This window comes from Castor canadensis, chromosome 9 (assembly GCF_047511655.1).
Source record: "Castor canadensis chromosome 9, mCasCan1.hap1v2, whole genome shotgun sequence".
Classification (NCBI taxonomy): Eukaryota; Metazoa; Chordata; class Mammalia; order Rodentia; family Castoridae; genus Castor; species Castor canadensis.
In genome coordinates, this window is record NC_133394.1 from 149104303 (window position 1) to 149122516 (window position 18214).

Below are 18214 nucleotides of genomic sequence, written 5' to 3' on the forward strand. Positions count from 1 at the left end.
ACATAGGGTGGCCTAAGTACCTTATTAGGGCCTATTGTTAGAGTAGAGACTGGTTGTTGTACACGCCGCAAAGTAAAAAGGGCTCCTGGATGATTTGTTTTGTAGAGTCTGACTCCCCAGGATTTACCCAATTCCCAATTCGTTGCCTTTTTTTCTAAGTCAGTGAAATTTATCATAATGGGATTACAATTGGGGGGAGTTGGGCATCCCTTATTTATAGGTCTAGGTTGGTGGTATGTAATGCCAGATTGAGAGACTTTACTTAATTGAATAAGGTCCCCCTGTTTGGGGGGTGGCCACCATATATCCCCTGAGCTCTCACAACCCCATGACTTATAATAATAGTCTGCGATTTTTTTACATTTTTTTCTGTGGTTGGGTTGGGGAGCGGGGCAGACATAGAAGTAATTTTGGCGTAAATCCCATTGTCCCCTGCCAGTGAATAAGGCCCTTAAGTCAAAGTATAATTTTGGGAACCAGGTGCTGGGAGGGGTCACCTTGGAGGTCTGGTTAAGAATGTCTCCTGTGGATACATCTACAATCATCCAGGTCAGGTTAAAAGGTTGATGTGGATTTGTATGCCCCCAGCAAGTGGTGGACAGGGTTAGAAAAAGGAATAAAGTTACCGAGGTCCAGTATGAAGTTTGAGTTTGAAAAAATTTTCCTTGTGGTGGGACACCCTTCCTGTTGGCAGGAAGCCTTTCTTCATAGCTACCGGATCTGCCGGTCTGATGTGGGTGTAGTGGACCCAGGTGATAATCCCATTCTAGGAGGGCTGCGGAGCATCTGGAGTGTTTTCGTTTTTCGGAGCATCCCGTATCAGCCGGAGCTTGAGTGGGTTTGTTGGATGCTTTTGTGTGGACCAATTTTTCTGTTTTTTCTCCGGAGGGTGAGCCCGTCTTACATGGGAATGGTGTACCCATGCTGCAATCCCGTCGACCTTGAGGGCGGTAGGGGTAGTAAACAGTACAACATAAGGTCCTTTTCATCTAGGCTCTAGGGTTTTGGACTGATGCCTTTTAGTCCATACCATGTCACCCGGGACTATGCCATGTTCCGGAGCCGGGTCCCTCTTAACAGCGTGGTATGCTTGAATTAAGGGCCAAATCCGTTGTTGCACTTTAGCTAAAGCCTGCAACATGGTCAGGTAATTTGGGGCCAGATCACCTAGTTCTGGGCTTAAGGTCCTCTGAATGATGGGGGGTGGAGCCCCATACAGGATCTCAAAGGGAGTTAGCCCATGGACATAGGGGGAGTTCCGGACTCGGAAGATGGCCAAGGGAAGGAGCGTCACCCAATCACCGCCAGTCTCCAGGGCCAATTTGGCTAAAGTCTCCTTTAGTGTCCTATTTATCCTTTCTACTTGCCCTGAGCTCTGGGGGTTATATTTACAATGTAGCTTTCAATTGGCCCCCATAGTCTGGGCTAGTCCCTGCAGGACTTTACTAACAAAAGCCGGACCGTTATTTGACCCAATTGCCTCGGGCACCCCATATCTGGGTATGATTTCCTCTAGCAAAGCCTTTGTCACTACCTGACTCGTCTCCTTCTTTGTAGGAAAAGCCTCCACCCAGCCTGAAAAGGTATCTATGAATACCAGCAAATATTTGTACCCAAACTTTCCCGGTTTTACCTCAGTAAAATCCACTTCTCAACTTCTTTTCGGAGCCCTCCCCCGTTCCCGAGTACCTGTATGGTGCCCCTCCCTTCGTCCTGGTTTTATGATTGTGTAGCTGGCACAATCTTTCACAATTTGGCGGACTGCTATGGTCTGGTTCGGAAATCGGAGCTGCGCAGATGTCAACAAGTCTAGTAATTTTCTCCGCCCCAAATGGGTGGACTTATGTAAGTTAGCCAACAGGAATCGTCTGAGTTTTTCAGGCAGAATTAACTTGCCTTTCAAGTCGCTTTTTCATCCGTCTTTTCCTTTTCTAAAGGGGGAGTGGGCTCTCATCCAGGTGAAATCCTCTGTGGAGTATTCTGGTGGGGGGGGTAGCGGAGGGAGCTCTGGGACTGGCACGTCTATCACCGCAACCGTGGAAGGTTGCCCTGTCTCCATGGGAGGACTCACCATTGCTACTCTCTTTGCTTCTTGATCTGCTCTGTTGTTACCGACAGCTTCCGGCGTCTTGGCAGACTGGTGGCCTGGGACATACATCACTGCCACTGCCTTTGGTTTTTTTTACTGCCATTAATAGACGCTGGACTTCGGCTAGGTTCTTTAGATGTTTTTCTTCTGCTGTGCGGAATCCTCTTTCGCGATAGATGGCCCCGTGGACATGGATGGTACCGAAAGCATAGCGGCTATCGGTGTAGATATTGACTCGCTTTCCTTTTGCCCTCTCCAGGGCCTCTGCCAAGGCAATTAATTTCGCTTTTTGGGCTGATGTTCCGGGTGGGAGGGCGCTGCTCCATACCGTATTTCCTTCTTGGTCGACTACAGCTGCCCCTGCCCTTCGGGCTCCATCTTGGAAAAAACTGCTTCCATCCGTGTACCAGTTTAATTTGCAGCCGGACAGAGGGGTGTCCTTTAGGTCAGCCCGTACCTGTGTAACTTCGGAGAGGAATTCTTTGCAGTTATGGACAGGTGTCTGCAGTTCCGGGTTAGGCAACAAGGTGGCAGGGTTTAGGATTACGGGATCTGTGAATGTGATCCGAGGGGAATCCAACAAGAGCCCCTGGTAGTGGGTGAGCCTGGCATTTGTCATCCATTTCCCAGGGGGTTGTTTAAGGATTCCCTCCACCGGGTGAGGGGCCGTTACCCAGAGGGCCTGTCCAAAGGTTAGTTTATCGGCTTCTCTCACCAGCACGGCAATGGCCGCTATGATGCGGAGGCAGGGGGGCCATCCTGCCGCTACTGTGTCTAATTTCTTGGAAAAGTATGTCACTGGTCTCTTCCAGGGACCTAGCTGTTGGGTCAAGACTCCTTTGGCTACCCCCTTTTTTTCATCTATAAACAGAGTGAATGGTCTTGTAGGATCTGGCAAGGCTAAGGCAGGGGCCTGCAAAAGAGCGTCTTTTAGCTGATCAAAGGCCTGTTGTTCTCTCTCTCCCCAACTCCAATCTGGAGCTTCTTTGGTGGCCTCATATAGGGGTCTGGCTATTTTCGCAAATCCTGGAACCCAGAGTCTACAGAACCCCGCGGAACCCAGGAATTCTCTCACCCCCCTAGTGGATGTCGGGGATGGGATAGCCAGAATAGTCTGTTTTATGGCATCAGTCAGCCATCTTGCCCCATCTGCAATCCGATAACCCAAATATGTCACTGACCTTTTACAGATGTGAGTTTTCTTGGCACTTGCCCGATACCCCAGCTCACCTAATTCCGTTAGCAGGTGTTCAGTAGCCTTGATGCACTCCTCTCGGGTTTCTGCCGCTAACAGTAAGTCATCAACATACTGTAATAGAGTGACTCGTGGGTGGCTCCGACGAAAAGGTTTCAGGTCCTGGCTCAGGGCCTCATTAAACAGGGTGGGAGAGTTTTTAAATCCTTGCGGCAGTCTGGTCCAAGTGAGCTGTCCGGATTGGCCCCCATCTTTTTGCCATTCGAAAGCAAATAGCGGCTGACTAATTTCTGACAATGGAATGCTGAAGAAAGCATCTTTCAAATCAAGGGTTGTATACCATACTTGCGAGGGGGGTAGGTGGCTGAGCAAGGCATAGGGATTCGGAACGGTGGGATGAATGTCCTCCGTCCGCTCGTTTACCTTTTGTAGGTCTTGCACAGGCCTATAGTCTCCGCTTCCCGGCTTTCGGACGGGGAGCAGAGGAGTATTCCAGGCAGACTGACAAGGCCGCAGTATTCCTTCCTTTATTAGCCTGTGAATATGAGGGGCTATGCCTCTTTGGGCCTCCTCAGGCATAGGATACTGTTTCACCCGAATGGGGAGAGCAGAAGCCTTCAATTGTATAACTACAGGCGGGAGGTGTTTGGCGAGGCCGGTTCCCGCAGTCTCTGCCCAGGCCGTGGGAAATCTTTTTACCCAATGAGTCATGTCCCCTCCTGGTTCCTGTTGACTCTCAAACAGACGATGCTCGTCAGCCAATGATAGGGACAAGACATGAATCGGGCTCCCTTTTCGATCAGTCACAATTATTCCATCTGGTTCAAAATGGATATGGGCCCCTATTTTGGTGAGTAGGTCCCGTCCGAGCAGGGGAGCGGGGCTCTCAGGGACGACCAAGAAGGAGTGTGTGACCTGGTGTTTTCCTAAGTTCACCTTTCTTTTGGTAGTCCATGTACATAACTGCGTACCGGTGGCCCCCTGAACAACACTTGTTCGTGCCTTGTTCAAAGGTCCATGTGCCTTGTTTAAAACCGAATATTGGGCGCCGGTATCCACCATGAACCCCATTGGCTTCCCCTCCACATGCATTGTTACCCAGGACTCGGGGAGGGGGTCTGAGCCCCGTCTCCTTCAGTCCTCTTCTCCGGCTAGGAGGACTCTGGCCTGCTCTACTGCTCGTTCCCTTTCCCTGATTTCCCCCGGTCTCCTTCCAAACCCTCTTTTTCCCTTTAACTTAGGACATTCTCTCTTCCAATGCCCCGTTTCCTTACAGTAAAAACAGTGTTCCTTATCCGGGGTCCTGGCGTGGCCCCCTCCCCTGGGTTGGTCCCGGACACCCGCTAGGAAAATACGAGCCATTTTTCTCTGTTGCTTTCGGTTTTCCTTAGCCTGGAACTCCCGGTCCTCCTTTCTCAATTTCTCCTGGGCCTTTCTGTCTTCCTTTCTCTGTCTTTTTTCCCTTTTTTTTGGAGTTTTCCTAGCGGTAAAGACCTTTTCCGCTACCTGCAGCATTTCTCTTATAGTCATCTCCCCTAAGTTTTCCTGTTTATTGAGTTTTCTCCTAATGTCTGGAGCTGCCTGATTAATGAATGAGAGTACCACAGCAGACCGGTGGAGGTCCGCCTCAGGGTCAATAGGGGTGTACTGACGGTATGCCTCATAGAGGCGCTCTAAGAAACCGGCTGGGCTTTCGTTTTCCCTTTGAACGACTGCTTTCACTTTTGCAAAATTGGTGGGCCTTCTGGCGGCCGCTCGGAGACCGGCCATAAGAGTCTGGCGGTAGATCCGAAGACGCTCCCTACCTTCTGCGGTCCCGAAATCCCAATCAGGGTGGCGTAGGGGAAAAGCCTCGTCTATGGCCGGTTGGAGAGTTGTGGGTCTCCCATTATCCCCCAAGACGTTCTTCCTCGCTTCGTTGGGGATGCGCTCTCGTTCCTCCGTCGTAAAAAGAGTATTGAGCAGCTGATGACAGTCATCCCAAGTGGGACGGTGTGTATGCATGATGGACTCCAAGAGATCTATGAGACACTTGGGGTCTTCAGAAAAGGGCGGGTTCTGCGTCCTCCAGTTATATAGATCACTGGAGGAGAAGGGCCAGTACTGAAACTGTTGCCCTCCTCCCGGTCCCCCTTGGCCCACCATCCGGACTGGAAGTGTAGGGACAGTTTCCTCCCCCTGTGTTGATGAGGGGGGCCCGTCTTCCCCCTCCCTTTCCCGGATCCCTCGGGGGCGAAGTCTTTGACCCATTCCTCCTTCTGCTGCCAGTCCTGTTGAGGAGGATGAGGAAATTTCCTCCTCCGGGGCACTGGCTTGGCCAGGGGGAGTCACGTATGGAGGCGGCCGATCTTCCTCTGCCCCTGCGAGAGATGGGTAAAGGGGGGAACTCTCTGGTAAGACCGGAGATGGTGAAGGAGATGCCCTAATTTGAGGACCGGTCAAGGTGGGAAGAGGAAGTTTTTCCTCCTCCTTTATGACCAAGGCGGGCGTGACTGGGGTTTTAGCCCCGGGGGCCGAACTGGAGGGGTGGGTCAGAAAAACTGTTAACCAAGGGGGAGGGTTCCTCACCAGATCCTCCCAAACCAAAATGTAAGGAACTTGGTCTGGATGGCCTCGATTGTCTGGCTGAAAAATGACTGCTTTAACCTTAGTGATCAGGTCTAGGGAGAGGGAACCTTGAATGGGCCACCCGACTCCAAAGGTGGGCCACTCTGCAGAACAAAAGGTGTCGAACTTACCTTTCTTGATGACCAGACCCGCATTTAAGGCCCTTTCTTTCACTTCTGAAAAGTGAGAAAGGATCAGAGACTTTGGGGTTGTTTGTCCCTGTCCCATTGTGGAAGGAGACTCAAACACCAAGAGAGATAGAACAAAAAGGGTAAAGGCAACAATAATTCCACACACACACAACACTCTCCAGCACTCGCTCGGACCGGTCCTTCTCTCACACTGGTGCGCACCCCATTCAACCTCCTCACCGTCCAACTGGGATATCAGGCCGAAAGGCGTCCACTTGATGGGTGGTCGGTCGACTAGCTCAATTAGTTCTTTACCTGGCGCCAGGGTTCCTAAAATGCTCGAGCCCAAATGAGAGGAAAGCCTCTCCCAATAGGACCCTGTGGTCCTCCTTGCGAGATTCCCAGAATGAATCTCCCTGGGGATTGGCCGAATCCCCGCCGCGGCCCAAATGGAACACTCAAGTTCCTCCAAATGAGGGTCTGGGATCCCCTCCCAATGCCTAGGACTTGGGATCACCCCTGCTTTCTCGCAGGCAGGTTCTGTCTCTCGAGAAAATGAAATCTCGGTGGGACCTCCAAATGTTAGGACCCGGAATCCTATTCCCCCGAGAGACAGAGAGCCAGGCGTGAATGCAATCAACAAAGCAGAGTTTATTGGGCTGGCTAGCCAGGGTCGAGCTCCCACACGGACATGCAGGACCGGTTAGGAAAACACGACCCTGAGCCTCTTTAGGGGAAATCTTATATAGACCGCGGTGGCATGCATATTTTCGTTATCAACATTGGGCAAGCAGGCAGAGCACATCTTGCGCGTACCTCACATCTTGCACGTACTTCACATCTTGCATGTACCCCCCGCTCACATTCCCCACATTCTATATGCCCTAACTGAGCCCTGCCGCATTGCTTATCTTATCTACATGGGGTGTTTGGTACTGGTTTCTCCAACAAGGGGGTTGGGGCCCGCTGAGACCTCCTATTCCTTTCACCTTGAAGGACTGTACTAAGGCTGAGATGAAACTACACATAAAATACGCAGCTGTGCACACCACTGGATACCTGGACACTGGTGTGAGCTAGTGGAGGCACAATTCCCTTCCGCAAAGAATTCTTGGAGATGCAGCCATGAAGAAGAGCGAAATGTTATCATTCGCTGGTAAATGGATGGAATTGGAGAACATCATTCTGAGTGAGGTTAGCCTGGCCCAAAAGACCAAAAATCGTATGTTCTCCCTCATATGTGGACATTAGATCAAGGGTAAACACAACAAGGGGATTGGACTTTGAGCACATGATAAAAGCTTTAGCACACAAGGGAGGGGTGAGGATAGGTGAGACACCTAAAAAATTAGCTAGCATTTGTTGCCCTTAACGCAGAGAAACTAAAGCAGATACCTTAAAAGCAACTGAGGCCAATAGGAAAAGGGGAACAGGAACTAGAGAAAAGGTGAGATCAAAAAGAATTAACCTAAAAGTTAACACACACGCACAGGAAATCAATGTGAGTCAATGCCCTGTATAGCTATCCTTATCTCAACCAGCAAAAACCCTTGTTCCTGCCTATTATTGCTTATACTCTCTCTACAACAAAATTAGAAATGAGGGCAAAATAGTTTCTGCTGGGTATTGAGGGGGTAGGGGGGAGAGGGAGGGGGCAGAGTGGGTGGTAAGGGAGGGGGTGGGGGCAGGGGGGAGAAATGAACCAAGCCTTGTATGCACATATGAATAATAAAAGAAAAATGAAAAAAAAAAAGAATTCTTGGAGCTGAAGGTAGCAGGTTTGCAAGGGGAGTGACGGACAAAAGTATGCCTCAGGGGACAGGAGCAGAGGCGCCAGGAGCTGGAAGCAAGACCAAGGGGAAGATTGTCTTCCTTCCCTCACTGTCCCCAGGGGGACAATTCAGGACTTTATAATAATCCAGAATTGGGGTGAAATCACTCCTCTTAGTCATGCATTTGACTAGAAAGGAGACAATGGCTAAGGAAAGAATGTTTACCATGAAAAGTCATGGCTGCCCTTCACGTAGTGTTTCCAACTCACCAACTGTGTTCCCAGAGTTCATCTCTGATCTTTCTCGTTTTCCACACAAGACACTGAGGCTCAGAAAGGTGGAATAGAAAAGTGCTTCAGAGTGAGGACTGGCGATTCAGACCATCTGGGCTCTGTCACTTACCTGGGCTAATTTCTTTAGCTTTCCTGTGTTCATGAAGCTCTGCTACATACAACCAAACAAAACTTAATGGAGTCAGGTCAAGCTAAGCTTTCAGTGCATGGCTGCTGGGAAATCTCTTTGCTGAGCTCCACTGGGCTGTCTCATGTCTGCCATCGGTACAATTGTGCAGTGGCTGATGCCTCAGGGGGGTCTCATTCATGTGCTTAGTGTTGGCAGGTGGGTTGCTCACAGGGGCGTCCAACAGGGCCGGCTCATCTCCACTGCCAGGGTAGCCCAGGCTTCTTCACATGGAGATCCAAAGAGCCCAAACTACAGCAGGAGGAGAAAGTCCCGACATACAAGCTCTCTGAAAGCACATTTGCTAAGTCCCTTTGGCCAAAGCAAGCCCAATGCGTGTGGATGCACAAGCAGCCTCCTCCCCATCTGAGCCTCCTCCTCACCTGAGACCTAACAGCAAGGCACCCCTGGCTGGTGATGTGAGAGTGAAGTGATCTCCTCTGTGTGCTACTTAGCCCAGCCCTAGAAGCCTCCCTTGCCTGCACCCACCCCAGGCAGGGTGGGGCATTCGTGTCGTGATTGCCTTGGCTACTAGTTCAATTCTCAGTTCATAGGGGCAGATCCGGGACCTGCTCGGGCATAAATACAGACCCCCTCGCCTGCCCTGGAGAAAGGCTTAGGAGATCAGTGACCTTAGAACGCCCTTCATAACAAGGCCACTGAGATGCACTCTCTGAAAGTTTTCTATTCATCCACTCAGCCCCTTTTCCATTGCTTTTTTGACTTGTCTTGCTAACTTAAGGAAGGTGATACTGTCACACATACCAAGTGCTCCCTGAATTTCCTTAACTAAAAATAAGATACATTCAAAGATGAATGCCACTTTTACACACCATAGGTTCAAAACAAATGTCTTTTGGACTATTTTCCTAGAACTATTTAAAAAGAAGCTGGAAGAAAAGGAAAAATAGGAGGGAATTATAGAAAGAAAAGGAAAAAAGAGAGAAGAACACTGCCTATTGGAGCCTGCCAAGACTCAAGGACTTTGTGTTATTTTCAAGAAACCCTCTCAGAGCAGGGAGGGGAGCAAGGGGAACGCGAGGGCATTTAAGGCGATGCAATTGGTCAGAAAGAAAGGAGAACTGCTGGTCATGAGCTAGATTGTCTGTGTGCTCATAATAAAGAATTTAGAGCCAAGTGGTAATCCTGGAGGATTCTAGAAGGTGGAAGACTCTAAGACTGGCTGACAGACCAGGTTCTCCTGGAGAATTTAGAACCAGATAGACACACAGCAGACCCTCCTAGAATGAACTTTTTCTAGAAAGTTTAGAGAAAGTAAACACGTTATCTTTCACACTTAAATATAATACAAACTGGCATTGGGGGCAAAATGCATGTGAATTGTAAAATTCGAAATAGAAGTACAGAATTTGTGCTGGTGGGAGACTGAATTGGACATGTTCCTGCCATGGCCTTCCCAGGACTGCCTGGGCTCCTGGAGTTCAAGTTCACACTGCTGCATTAGGAGCCCTGGCACGCACAAATCGTGTCTGCTGCATTAGGAGGTCCATAGTTTCAGTCATCAGAAATATTACATAGAAAGGTCCCGAAATAATTCATAAGTTTTAAGTAAATTTTATTATAATATATTGTCATTAATCTCTTTTTTGTGGTACTGGGACTGGAACTCAGGGCCTTAAGCTTGCTAGGCAGGTGCCCTACTGTTTGAGCTATACCCTAGTCCTTTTTGCTTTACTTATTTTTTCAGATAAGGTCTAATGCTTTTTGCCTGGGGCAAACCTCAAGCTGCCATCCTCCTAGCTCTGTCTGTCTTCTAGCCTGGATTAAAGGTGTAAGCCACCATGCCTGGCCTGTTAATCTCTTACTGTGCCTAATTTATCCATTAAGCTTTACCATAGACATGCATGTGTAGCATTAAACGTAGGCTGCATAAGATTTGAAACTATCCACGGCTTCAAGCATTCACTGGGTGTCTTGGAGCATGTCCCCATGGATAAACAGGGACAACTGTACTTCCAAATAGCTCTAAGTGCTGTGAGGAACACAAGTCAGGATGGAGATATGGAGTGAAGGACAGGGGCTGATTTATACCCACTGGTCAGGAAAGACCACAATGAGGAGATGTGTTGGTTTTCTGTGACTGCTTTTGCAAAGGGCTGCCAACAGAGTGGTTGAAAACCACAAGAAGTGTGCACTTCCACAGTTCTAGAGGCTAGAAGTCCAGATCAAGAGTTGGCCCTTCCTGAGGCTCTGATGGAGACCAAGCTCCTGATTTCTACCCCAGCTGTCTGTCTGTCCTCGATGTTGCTGTCCATCCTCAGTGTTCCCTGTTTTGTTGCTCTCTCTCCATCTTTACATGGCCTTCCTCCTTCTGACTCTCCATGTCTTCCTTCATGTGGTCTTTTGATAAGAATGCCAGGCATTGGATTTGGGTCCACTCTGTTGTGGATTTTGGTGCCATGGGTTGGTCAAAGAATTTACCAAGACAAGCAAGTAGGAGAAACGGCAGTTTAAGAGGCTGCTGAGCTAAGTAGCAGGCATTGAGCACGAGGGAGTGTTGCTGTGTTGCCATCCTGAGGGTTGGGACAGGTTTATTTATGCAAAGCAAAGCAAAAGTGCACCCTCTGGTGGGAGGGCAGGCAGGCTCAAGAGGGAGCACTAAGCTGGAGGTCCCCAAGACCTCAAGCTTTTATTGGGATCTGCAGAGATGGGAGTGGTTAGTCTTGGAAAACTGCGTTATGTGTCATTAACTCTCATAGGCTGGGTTACATGTCATCTGCTCCTTCCACAAGTAGGGGGGAAGGTTAGCCTTGGATGGTCAGCCTGGGTCTGTTTTTTCTGTGAGCCCCAGGGTCTGTGGATCTGCAAGACAAGCCATGCTGTTAATGTCAGCAGTCTAGGATGTAATTGCTTATCGACATCCAGGGCTGACCCTTCCTTTCTCATTTTGCCTGGTTCTTGGTGTTTTCTTTGTGCCATGCCTCCTTAAGGGGGCTTTCCTCCACACATCCCAATCAAGTATCACCTCACCGAACTGATTATAACTACAAAGACCCCATTTCCAAATAAGGTCATATCCACAAGTCACGGAAGTTAGGACTTCAACATAGATTTTGGGGATACAATTCCAACCCCACAGTACAAGAGGTGACACTGAGCTGAGACGGGAAGAATGGGAGGGAGTCAGCTTGGGATCTCTGAGGACAGAGGGTTCCAGACAAACAGAATAGCAAAAACTAGTCACCAGGACAATGAATATGAAGTACCAGTGAACCCCAAGGCAGGAAGGAAGGGTGGCAGGGGATAGAGTCAGAGGTCAGGAGCGGCTGTTCAGGCACAGAGATGCTTGGGACAGCATGGAGGGCCAGAATGACCAACCAACCAGGCTGGTTTGTTCAGGAGAGAGGGAGTCCCAGGATGGATGATAGATAGCAGGATAAGAGGATGTTACCAGTTGAACCTATTCTACCCAGGATAAAAATTGCGAAGAGTTGACCCTTCGGAAGAAGCGTCCGCTGGGGCCTGAGGCTTAGCAAAGTGTTGGGAAGTGCACCAGAGAGAAGCCTCCAGGACTAACCTGAAAACACTGAGAAACAGCCTGCTTATATCGCTAGAAAAGGGGAGGGGCACCATTGTGCTCAGGTTGTACTTCCACCAATCGCAGCCGTGCGTATGCATGGCTTGTATTTCTCTCAGTCACAAGCCTTACGTGTGCACCGGTCATAAGCCTCATTTATTAGCCAATCACAAGCCTGGCATTGCACCAGTCATGGCTTTTTGCTGAGTTACTGAGAAGTTCCCCTTCTCCCTTCCTGAGTGAGAAGAGCTGCAGAGTGAGCAGGGTCATCTCTAGTCACTGAGCCTTGTCTTGCCTGGAGTAGTTTCTAATGCCAGAAAAGCCAGCTGCCTGGAGCTGCTGTGATTAGAGCAAGGCCTCCTGAAGCAGAAGTTGTAGCTTCAGCAGCAGTCCTGCAGTGGTCATTGCAGCGGAGTAGAGTTTCCTCGGAGTGACAGTGGAGTGTTCAATACAGCCAGAGGGCTGCCGGCCCATTGCCTTCTAAGGAAGGGGCTGATGGCTGATGGCTTCTTGCTCAGGGAAGCCAGGCAGAGGGGAGTGTCTTCCAGCTGTCATTCAAGGGCCCAATGACCTGCTCCTAACAGCTTAGCATTAGGGGGTGCTTACAATAAAGACCTATAATAGAATGAACATTGAACAGTCCTTATAGAGATTAACCTCTAGCCAAATACACTTAGAGAGTGTTGGATCCCTCTTATCCACCTCAATAAGTGTTAATAATCCCAATTTAGACAGCATTTTGTAGTGAAGTGAGGAGGTACTAGGCATATCATGACTCCCACAGAAATCCCATGAAATTGGGTTCAAGTTCATCCCCATCTCATGGATAGAGAAACAGAGGCTGAGAGAAGCTACCAGCCCCACCCAGATCCCACAGCTTTGTAAGCACCATGATCTCCACCCAGGAGGCCGTGTGGCTCCCATGTGAATGGTGTATGCTCTGATCAAGCCAGGGATCTGCCTGGGAGGGAGCATGGCTGCTACATACAGCCCCACAATGGCCATCAGAATAACCCTGCCAGGTACAAGGGGACACAGACTTCTTGAAACTGGCAAAGCTTATACTACTTTTTATTAAGAATTATGCACAGTATTTTGTAAAACTTTACATAACTCTTTCTTAAGGCTCTAAACCTGTAAATTGAGCTCACAGGTAATACGTCATATAGGGATGACCCATTCTATAAAATGAGTCTAACTGTATCTGCCATAACCGAGTCCCATAGCTTATGTAAAGAGGCCATGTTAGCTGGTGGGAAAAGCTCTAGGATCAGGGACCTACTGGGGCTGTATTGTGAAAAATAACCTCTTTGGGTGTCTTTGAACATCTTGGTGGTTTAGACAAATTATTCAACCTCTCTGAGCCTCTGTTTCCTCATACTTAGATGGAGATGGTAATAGTACATTTACTTCTGAAGGGTATTATGAAAAAGAAATACATTAATATATGTAAAGAGATGAGTAGGACCCATGCTCATTGCTAAGCGCAATGTGTGTTGGTTATCATCACCACCACTACCACCACCACCACCACTGCCATCACCTCCCAATCATCATAACCACCATCACCACCACCACCACCATGATCACCATCACCACCGTCACTGCCACCACCACCACCTCCACCACCATCATGATCTCACCACTTCCATCATTATGACCACTACCACCACCATCACCACTCCCACTCTTACCATTATTGCCACCACCATCATAACCACCATATCATCACCACCACCATTGCCACTTCCATTAGCTGTATCCTCTTCCAAGAAATGTCCCTCCAGCCACACTTTATGGTTAAGTGATAAGGCCTATGTGAAGCCCTAAGAATTTGTGCAGCATGCTAGGTACAGTACTGCAGTCCTACTCCATTTATTGTCAAGAGCAGAGCAGAGCAGAGCAGAGCCAATGGAGGTGGGGGGAGCTCAGGGAAGATCGCTCTCTCACTGCTGCATGCTTCCTCCTCAGGCATCGCCCTCAGTGTGCTCCCCATGTACCTCAACGAGATCTCACCCAAGGAGATCCGGGGCTCTATGGGCCAGGTGACTGCCATCTTCATCTGCATTGGTGTGTTTTCTGGGCAGCTTCTGGGCCTGCCTGAGCTGCTGGGAAAGGTAAGTGTGGCCTCCTGGCCATCTTGCTTGCTGTCCTTTCACTGTCACTGTCACCACCTTGGAGGAGCACCTTCCTCCAAAGCTGTCCCTATGTATTGTGTTTCATGAGGGTTCAAGTCTTTTATTTTTAGTGAACGAGAGTTGTAAGTTCCTTTCATGTGTTTAGGATGTAAAGAATATATAACATATCCAAGCTTTACAGAGTGTTCAAATCTGCCTACTCAATGACATTAACAGCTCAATTTGTATTCCTTTAGGCTTTGTCCTCTGCTTTTAAAACCAAACAAACATATATAGATGGTGATTTTTTTCCCCAAGGAATCATGACATACACACTGTTCTACAACTTGAATATATATTTGAGCATCTTTGCAAGATGTTAGCTAAATACCTCACTCTTGAGTTTTTTTTTTTTTCCGTAAATAAATAATTACACAATCTTCTGGTTTGGCTTGCTATTGCTCAACAATGCACTTGCTGTGTGGCCTTGCCAAAGAGGATTGCTCATCCAGATGGAGGAGGTGGGTAGAATCAATGAGGCATCCCAGACAAGGAGGCCTCCAAACTGAAGTCTAGGATGAGCAGGAATCAGGCAGGTGACGATGGGGGTTGGAAGGGAAGAGGCCCTAGAAAAAGGGAACACTGAGCCCCAAAGACAAGGCAGAACCCTCTGACTGGAACAGGGAGGGCTTGGGGGCCTAGGGGAGTGAGGAGTGAGGCACCTGTTCTCTGAGCCCAGCAGACTTTAATCTGGGAGAATAAGTTGCTCAAGTGAAACCAGACATTGGAATGATACAGTCGGATCCATGTTAGAAGGGGTTCGAGGAGGTGGGGAGCGGGGGAGGACAGACTGGAGTGGGAAGGGTAAAAGGGAGGAGAGAAACACAATAGGAGGCCATGGCTGCTGGTGTATGTGGTACCAGCAGGGTAAGGCTGGCCAGAGGCAGTGGCCAGGGATATGAATCAGAGCAGCAGGTGGGTTAAGACTGGGGAGGAATCTGAGTACAATAATTCACACCTATAATCCCAGCTCCTTGGTAGGCAGAAACTAGGAGGATTGAAGCAAGCCCAGAGGAAAAAGTCAGTGAGACCCCATCTCAACAAATGAGCCAGGCACAGTGGCACACATCTGTCAGGGTCCCAGCTACATGGGAGGCATAGGTTGGAGGATTGTAGTGGAAGACTGGCCTTAGGCAAAATCACAAAACCCTATCTGACAAATAACTAAAGAAAAAAAAGAGCTGGAGGAAAGGCTCAAATGGTACAGCACCTGCCTAGCAAGTGGGCAGCCCTGAGTTCAAACCCCAGTATTTCCAAAAAAAAAAAAAAAAAAGACCATGGAGGAAACAGAGTCCTCAGAACTGTTTCCTGATGATGGATGAGAATGAAGGAAGGAGAGGGTTCAGGATTCCTCTTGGGGACACAGAGGAAGATAGGAAACCACTGGTGATAGTGGAGTAACCACTGTGTGCCTTAGACTCTTCTGGATGCTTGAATAGTATCCACCACCAACAGCTCCTGGGCAGCTCCTCCTATAGTCTGGAAACAGATAGGAGAGGGAGGTGCAGGACCCAAGGATAAAACTTACTGGAGCGGAGACTGGAACTCATGTCTCAGCTTCTAAACCCACATGCCGGGTATCTTACATGGCTGGGTTCTCTGGGAATGCAGACTTGGAAAGAAGGGCTGACTCCACCGTGGGCCCTAATTATGCCACTGTCAGAGCCTCACTAACTGGAAAGCTGTCTCCTGTCTCACCCCACGGAAGGTTCTGCACACTCAGAGATCAAGCATGGTGCCTCAATGTAACTGGTTGACACGTGTCATAGTGTTTTTAATTTTGAATGTCTTGATCATTTTTATTGTGATAAAGCACACATAAGTTACAATTCTGACCATTTTTAAATGTACCTTTCGGTGACACATTGTGTATGACTTTCAATATTTCAGCCATTCCAGGCCACCTCAGACACTTCTGCTTCTGATTTCCCTTTATTGAGTTATTATGGCTGTGCTTTTGTTTTGTTCCTTTGCGAAAGCAGAAACGACTCCCACTTTACACTTGCAGTTGTCACATGCCTGATGGTCTCTTTAATTAGTGTGAGCATGTTGGACTAGTCCCCCAGCCAAAGTGAGAACACACATTAAAGAGCTCTGATGCTTTTTGTTTTTAAAGATATTTTAAAATTCCAAAATGAACATTCTGTAGGTGACAATGAAACCCAAACAATTACACTCTCAGTTGTTTAAACATAAAAAAAAAAAGGGTATTAAAGTCAACAAATAGTTCTGCAGTCTTCCAGGGATAAAAAAGTAAGTACCTGTCTTGCTGAGGGCAAGGCTTTTCTCTTTAGGGATCATTGCCGAATTCCTCACTTATCAAACCCTTCTTTTGGAAGTCAACGTCAGGTCCCTTCTTCTACTTGGGTTCCCAGGTCCTTCTTGAACCTCCATCTTCATCATTCATTCTTGCAACACTGAGTTGGAAACTGAAGCTGCAGCTTTGAGAATACCGGGTACAGCTCGCATCTTTATGATGCTACAGACAGTAAGAGCTGTGTTCCCTTCCTCTCTGAGCCCATGTCCTCCTTGGTAGCAAGCACAGTGACATATTCCAGTCCCCAAGCTCTGCTCAAGCATGATTTCTTCTGGGAAACCATGGCTGGCAAATTGTCTGTTCAGTGTGTCCTAAGAACACAGTGTACATGGGCCTCTCCTGCTCTGTGCCTTCCATTTCCTTCTGCATCTTGTCCCTCCTGTACATCGTGTGTCAAGCTTATGCTCTCATTCAAGTGTGTAGAGGGCTCTGACTATGTGATGGGTGTTAGGCCAGCTTCCATGGATGGCGTAAAGGGGTAGGCAGCATAGGCTTGGCCTTGTGGAGATCACAGGAAGACAATGAGCCAGTAGTCACCAGGTGACTGGGGAGGCTGATCGCTGGAGAAACCAGAGAGAACAGAGAAGGGAGAAAGACCCGAGGCCGAGGGAATTATCAGGCATGTGGTTTGCAAATGTTTCATCCCCATCCATAGGCCGCCATTTCACTTTGTTGAGTACTTCCTTCACCATGGCCCAGTGCTTAGTCTGATGTCATCCCATTTGTTTGTTTTGGCGTCAGTAAACTGAGCTTTTGGTGTGCTATCCAAGGCCAATGTCAAGAGCACTGACCCTATGTTTCCTTCTACGACTTTTATGATTTCAAGTCTTACATGTGGTCTTTTATTTCAAGTTGATTTTCATGTATGATGTAAGAGTCCAATTTCCCTCTTTCGATGTGGAGATCCGGTTCTTCCAGTTATATTTATCGAAGAGAAAATCCTTTTCCTATTGTGTCTTTTTTGTGCCTTGTTACAAATTAACTGACTATACGTGTTTGGTCTTATTTCTGAGTTCACTGCTGTGCTCTGTTCACTGGCATATGTGACATTTTGATATCATTACTGTACTGTTTTGATTATTGCAGCTTTGTGATAGAATTTCAAGTCAGAAAGTGTGACACCTCCAACTCCTTTCCCCTCAGAATTGCTTTGGCTATTCAAGGTCTTTTGTGCCACGTGAATTTTAGAATTGTTTAACATATCAATGGAAAGATATCTCATTTATCATGGGCTGGAAGAATTAATATTGTTACAATATCCAGTGGTCTTCCTCACAGAAATTGCTGAGCACATTTAAGAAGACTCTTGGACCTCAGCCAAGACTGGGAGGATTACCCTGGTCCCCCCAAGAACTGAGGGTGTTGGGTTAGAATAATGGTGGCAAGGATGGGAAGAAGCAGATGAGACTGAGGAAGGTTAGGGGGAGATGAGCTGTGCTGTTACAGCAGGTTCTTAGAAATGGCTTTTTAGTGCTTCTAAAAAGAAGCACTGACCCCACACTTGGGCCCCCAAGGTAACTAAAAGCAGGAGAAAACTCAAGCATAGCATCTCTGCCTCCATTTTACACCTGTCTCCTTTCTTCTAAGCCCGTCTCTCCCTCTCTCCCACAGTCACCTTGGGTTCCAGGAAGACAGGACTAATGGATAAGCATCTTATGAGAGAGTTCAATTTACCTCCACCCCCACCTCTGCCCCCAGGCAGCAATGACTTTCTTATTGTGACAAGGCCCTCCCGACCAATCCTGAGTACATGATCAATCAGACCACACCTTTTATGAGACTGCTTAACTCTAAACACCTCTTGCCCACATCACAATCCATTTCTATTTAAACCTATAGCTAATGTCAGTACCAGAAGATAGGCAAAAATGCCTACTCTCCCTCTTGCTGCCAGCACACAAAAATACCCGTCTTTAATTTTCATATTGG

At 48.1% G+C, this 18214-nt stretch overlaps 1 protein-coding gene across 3 annotated transcripts in view; it reads left to right on the top strand.

The window, feature by feature from the left end:
- Positions 1-18214, top strand: part of Slc2a9 (solute carrier family 2 member 9) — a 169004-nt gene that overhangs the window by 74107 nt on the left and 76683 nt on the right. For all 3 annotated transcript variants that reach the window (XM_074042619.1, XM_074042620.1, XM_020178369.2), the window contains exon 7: positions 13763-13908. In XM_074042619.1, coding sequence (XP_073898720.1) covers positions 13763-13908 — 146 coding nt within the window. The remainder of the gene's footprint in view (positions 1-13762; positions 13909-18214) is intronic.